At 45.5% G+C, this 6274-nt stretch overlaps 2 protein-coding genes; both read left to right on the plus strand.

Moving 5' to 3' along the window:
• GSTUM_00006522001 (uncharacterized protein) overlaps window positions 1–243 on the plus strand; it is a 3470-nt gene extending 3227 nt beyond the window's left edge. Inside the window, exon 2 of the mRNA XM_002838702.2 lies at window positions 1–243. This exon is cut by the window's left edge and continues 2395 nt beyond it. Coding sequence (XP_002838748.1) covers window positions 1–17 — 17 coding nt within the window. The 3' untranslated portion in view covers window positions 18–243.
• GSTUM_00006523001 (uncharacterized protein) lies at window positions 243–2391 on the plus strand (the record flags this gene model as incomplete). XM_002838703.2 has 3 exons in its annotated part: window positions 243–599; window positions 667–1055; window positions 1135–2391. The coding sequence occupies 2 exons, from the start codon at window positions 243–245 to the stop codon at window positions 1006–1008; spliced, it is 699 nt and encodes a 232-aa protein (XP_002838749.1). The 3' UTR covers window positions 1009–1055; window positions 1135–2391.
• Window positions 2392–6274: the final 3883 nt, after the last annotated feature.

The following is a 6274-nucleotide window of genomic DNA, read 5'->3' on the forward strand; positions in this document are numbered from 1 at the left end:
AGCAAGTAAGGTCGTAAAACGAAGGAAAGGAAACGATCATGGATGTCCTTGTGCTTAGGATCATGGAAGGGAGAGACGTATTTCTACCTATCGAGGGACAGTGGCTACAGAGCGGCTTCGGAAGGGGATTGAAGGAATTTGTGAGTATCCCCGAGGGAGCTGGTGGGATAAGAGGGTGGAAGGAAGAGGATGTAGGGTGTAAAAGAGAAGTCCTATATTCTGCCCCTAGGGAGCTCTATAAGATGACGGAATATCTGCTCAAGCATTTGAGAGAGATGACAAAAGAGGAGGGGAGATTGAGCTCTAAGCTTGGCTGGCCCTTCCTCGACAGTACCTGGGCAGTCGGTGGGGGAAAGAGGGAAAACCTTTCGGTCGGTGTTTGGGAATGCATGGATAAAGATCTGGAACTTGACGACAATGCAACACTCACTTTCTCGTTTGGCGAGGATGACGAGAAAACCCTTGAGGTGACGGAAGTTGTGGAGGTTGTGGCTGGTGTGTTGCTCCAATGGCTCCGGAACCTTAAGGAAGGAGTTGTTCCTCAGGATATATGGCTCGACGTATACAAAGCTGGCGCGGACAAAATGTTGGCCGAGCAGGTGTGAATAAAAAGAGCCATCTGTGATGTGTGATGGGCTTTGCACTTACACATGTGTTCGATTATAGGTTCTAGATAAATTATTTACATCGCTCTCACCGGCCCATGCGAACGTATTTGTATATCTCACAGGCTTCATAATGGAAATCATTTCTCTATTATCATCGCCCATACCTTCTCAGTTACCATCGTTGGACGCAGATAGTGTCACAAGCCCTCTATCACCGATCCAAGGTGTATTGCCCTTTGGCAGATTGAGGGCTGCGAGAGGCGTGGTTGTTAAGCATGCAATACTCGAAGTATTTGCTGAAGCGATCATCCGGAAGGAGGGGGGAAACAAAACAGCTGAGGATAAACGGAAGGCTGTGGCTTTCCTAGAGGTCTTCGTTTCGGATGTTGAAAAAGGGTGATACACATTTGTCCAATTCGTTGTTTTTGTACGATATATTGCATTAATGTACGTGTTGATTATCGCTTAGCTCCAAGTTATTTGTTTTATGGGGTTTTTAATGGTAAGCCTACGGAGGATGGAACAGAGCCCAGAACAAACTTTAGTCCCGAAAGAAGTTGTCACGAGTATGTGAGACTGCTTCTCCCATCGTCCTCCACGATACATATACCTTCCCCTCCACACACCCAACCTTCCACTCCATCGAAACATCCTCCACCAACACCCTCAATTTCTTCATCAGAAACGCATCCTCGTCTTATCTCAAAAAACTTTACCCTCGCGAGATCTATCTTGAGGTGTGATACCATTTCCGCCCTCCCCAACTCTCCCGGTCCTATTTGCTTTGTCTCGTTTACAGGTGCGGATAAGAAATGAAGAACTAATAAGAAGGGAACAAAAAAGGAAAAATATGGTAGCTCATTCTAAGAACTCCTCTGGGAAAGCCAGCTCTGCTGGGAGAGCCGATTCTGCTTTAGGGCCAGCAGTTTCTGCCACCTTGGCCTCAGCTCAGAAAACGGGCGGCCGCTCAAAAAAAACACCCTCGTCTAAAAAACCCCGCTACCCAAAAAAGACCTCTTATGAGAAAGTGGAGAGGGCGAAGAAGACGCCCCGCAAGGGCCCAGCCTCACTCGCCATCGCTCTTCAGTCTCATCGTAGAACAAGAGAGATGGTCAGAATGATCGAAGAGCAGCGCATGATTCGTTGTCAAGCAGATTCCTTGATTCTTGCTATGCTCGAGCCTCAAACGGAGCAGTCGATACATTCATACATAGATATCTTGATTCTTGCTATGCTCGCCAGTGAAAAACTGGAGGGTTAACGAGATGTGGATAAAACAACCCCTCCCAAACAGACCCCCCCCCCCCCAAAAAAAAAAGCTCGCTTTCTTCTTTCCTCAATATCCCTTCTAACCATGTGTTTTTTGATCGGTTTTTCTCCTGTATAGCCACTCTTTTGTGAGCGGAATACCTCTTTTCCTATGCTTCAGGCTCAGATAACCCCAAGTGGGCTCAAGCGTGTTGCTTATTATTCTGATATGCAACTTTTATTTCCCTTTTACCCTGCTTTCTATTCTTATTCCTCCCATCCCTCCCATTTCCTTTACCCTTTTCCCATTAGAGTAACGACGCCCAACTCAGGGAAACTTAGAAGCTGGAAATTGGGTCCCTCGGCGAAAATTTCAGAGGGAGTAAAACTACTTCACTGCAGGAAGTTTGTGTTGCTGTGTGCTCCTGGCCCCTCCCAAACGTTGCCTCGAGCATTGCTGCCAAGTCTTCATACTCCCCGCAGTTGTATCCCGGTTCGGCGGTGCTTCGTCAAAAATCGAACATGGGACATACTTCTGACTTGTAACTTTCCCTTACGCAATCCCTCCTAAGTTCGAATCCCTTTGACTAAAGAGTATCATAGAAAGGAAAAACTCGTATCCATATAGCAGCTGTCTTAATAGCAGTTGCTGCCAAAATAAAAATCTAGTGGAAGCCCACACGTTGAGCTGTATCTAAAAGTCTAATGTTAAAATATTTCCTTTGCAACAAAAATGATATCATAAATTATGATAGTCGGAAAAGCATTTTTATTGAGTGCCAGACAAGACGCTATTCTCGTATTTGTCCATACATCCCCCCTCTTTTCTGTTTTTCTTTTTCTTGAATGATTATTATACTGTATACAGTAGCCATTCTTTTTAAGAGATACCTTTCACTCTTCTGCTTCAAACTCAACCCTCAAGCAGCGCAGACAACGTCTCTTACCACTCTTTTGTACGAATATTACTGCCACTCTTGTGTTTGTTTTCCCTTTGGCCTTTGGTGGTTATTCTAATGTATGGGCGCCAGTTTGTGAAGGGAGGATGAGCATTGAGCTTTCTCTCAGGACTTCGATATCGAACGAGTTTCTTCTTATTCTCACGCGTAAAGCAACTATTTCTTTTCCTGTGCCATTCCTGTGCCAATGCGGGCGTGGCGCGTCTGTACCCAACCACAACCTAGCCAGAGGGAAGGGCTGAAAAAATGGTGTTCCCCTCCTCTCTCTTCTTGTAGTTCACGTTACCATACGCTCATGTATATGATACTCAACGGTTTTTCTAAAGCCTCCGGAACGAGATCAAACAAGTGGCCCAGCTACGGCACAGTGGGTGGCTTGATGGGAACAAAATTCTGCGGGCCCGCTGGTGCGAGGCTCACGTTCTGGGACGCTAAAAACACATCGAACACCCGTGTGCGAACAGAGCGCTCTGCTCCCCCACTCCTTTCTTAAGTAAGAAAGTTTGTTTTAACTATTTTTACATCGACTGGTTCTTAAAGTGAATTCGCCCGTGGGAAGAATACTCTTCATATCATATCTATCCCTACCTCTTCGCCGCGACATACCCCCTCCCACCCAGCGCACCCCACAAGCCCCATTCCTCCTTCCTCGCTTCTCTCGCTTCGCGCGGGTCTACTCCAGCGTACTCGTAGGGTAGTTATTGCCGCAATCAAACAACCCCCTTCCGACCAACCCACGCGAAACGTATTTCCAAGCCACGGCGATTCGTTCAATCGGGCGGGCGCGAGGGATCGTCAACTAGCGGCATGCGGGTGCTGGTCCGTTAACGGATAAAGGTATTCGGACCCCGCAAAGCGTCCCGATACACTCTGGTTGGGACTGGTGTGGCTGATGGAAATGATCGTGAGTGCCTGAATTCGGTCTTGTGCTGTCGGAGACGGGATTGTGCTTATCAGGTTGGATCGACGGGCGGTGATCCGCATGCACTGTCGTACAGTGCTGAGCCACGATGGGCCACCCACCACTCATACAAGTGTGGCAAAAATTGACTTGATCCTTGGTTGTGATTTGTCAGTGATCGACGGAATCATAATAATATTATGATAACAAGGATTTTTTTTGTTACCCTACTTTGACGAATCCACTTTTCTGCCCGCCAGATACCTGTTCGTCACCCGCTAGGGTTTTGTCGTTGAGACTGTACGAAGCTGGTAACAAAAATCACCGGTAACAACCACAAATCACGATACTCAAAACAAGGAACCACCTTCATGCAATGACGATATTTCAACAACAGAAGCAGATGAGAAATTAAAAATAAAAAAAAGAGTAAAGTAGGTAAATGAGAATATATGAAAGAAATTAAAATTCAGTTTGCATCCCTTTCCGTCGCTTGACCTGTGCGAGCTGTTCCGGCATACTGTCTATATACTTGTTCCAATCTCTTGGCTGTAACCGATTCCACTCTTCCTGTACAGCAATTCTTATCTCATGAATACTTTTAGGAAATCTAGCTCTTGCCTTGATCCTTTGTTTCAGTATTCTCCACACATTCTCGATGGGGTTGAGGTCTGGTAAGGAGGCTGGTCATGAATGCAATGGGATACCTAAAGTCATTTTAGGCTCGACAAGTATGTGACCAGTCCCATGGATTGAGGCTTGGTCTTCAATATATTGGGCTTCTGGAGAAGCATCATAGTCAAGAAGGTTCATATAGGCTGGAGCAGCAACAGGTTTGAGTACCTGATGTAGATAGTCTTGAGCTACTACTCCCTTTGGACCTGTACCATTGAGGAAGATCAACGGAGTCTTCCAGTTATAGCTCACAGCTCCCCATACCATTACAGATACACAGCTACTGTAAAAACTACATTGCATGCAATGGTCGTGATAGCGCTTGCCGGGAAGTCGAGTAACCCAAATACTACCTCTTCGTGAGATATCAAACATACACTCGTCAGAAAACAAATGCTTTCACCACTACTCCTTGGGCTTTTGCATATGTTCATCAGCGTATACTTTACGCTTCAGTTGGGTGTAATAACTGATAAAAGGCTTATTGCAAGCCTTACACCTTGTGTACCCCTCCTTTTCCAGAGCTCATTTAATCATCATCGGAGAAGTACTCAATCCTACCTCTTGACCTAACCTTCGCCAGCACAGCTGTCGCCCCGCCCAGCCACTTCGTAGATGAGCAATTAAGTGGCAAACATCATGCTTATCAAGGTAGTATGGACATCTGGGTCAGTTATGTGGGCAGCGTGGTCTTTGTAACTTTTTCCAGTCACTTATTGTCTGTTGCGGAACCCCCGTCTGCTGTGAAATCTTGGACTGTGATAATCCAATATCAAGTAAGGTGAGGACTCTGGTTCGCATAGGAGTATGCCATTCACCATGCAGAGGCTTTTGTGGAGGAGTAGAGGTCATTTTTCGCTAATAGGAGGTGTCTGGTTGTTGTTGTGATGAACGATTTCTACCAGTAATTTTTGTTACCAGCTTCGTACAGGGCTATCTGCCAAATTTGTTGACACTTCCCCATTTTACACCAAAAACAGCTACTTTCACTCTGCAAAATCCCGGCCTTTTCACTGGGTAAAAAAATTAAATTTTTTTTTAGAGCCTTTAGAGCCATTCAGGTATCGTCATTTGTAAGTGATGAGCCTGGTCGGTTAATGTCTATAGTATAGTGCTGGAAGAAAGAGTGGCGAGCAAAAGATACTTCTAATTTTATATGGGTTTCCCATACAAAAGATACATTGCAACTGCCTCTAATCTGGCCCCTTAGCTCTCAGTCCTCAAGGTGTGGTGGGGAAATTGTGATGATTTTTATCCAGAAATTCTGCACAATTGCCTACACTATGGAATTGATTTTATTGATTCTCCATTGCTTTTAGACAAGTTGAACATTGTTAAAATCAGCCATTTTTGGTGTAAAATGGGGAAGTGTCAGCGAATTTTGCAGATAGCCTCGTACATGTACTCGAGTACTATTAACGTCGCATCAACTGGGGCAGTAAGCAGAGTTTCGGTTTTTTTCTCTATCGCCTCCTCTCTGCCTCTTCACAGGACCTATCATACTTCATTCCTCTACAGTACATTTTAGTTTTCCACTCGAAATAAAGTATTTCGAACTCAGGGGCCGGCTGCAGTCTCCTGGAGACTTTTGTCCGCTTTTAGCATTCCTTTCAAAGAGCGTTCCCGCAAACATCCTTTTTAATGGCAGTCATCTCAAGCGGTGACGAACAGTCCCTGTGTTGTACATTAGGAGAAATATGTAAATATCATAACCAAACCAACGAAAATCCGGAAGGCATCAATTGACACCCGTCCAACAATCAAGAGAGGGAAGGTATCCAGGACGGCCGCACGGCACAGCACGCAGCTCTCCACTATGCCGAGGAAATTTGAAAGTTCTAATTCCTTTTATGTTCGTTTAGCGCTCGCTCGCAATGGGGCTC

This window comes from Tuber melanosporum, assembly GCF_000151645.1.
Source record: "Tuber melanosporum whole genome shotgun sequence assembly, scaffold_27, strain Mel28".
Lineage (NCBI taxonomy): Eukaryota > Fungi > Ascomycota > Pezizomycetes > Pezizales > Tuberaceae > Tuber > Tuber melanosporum.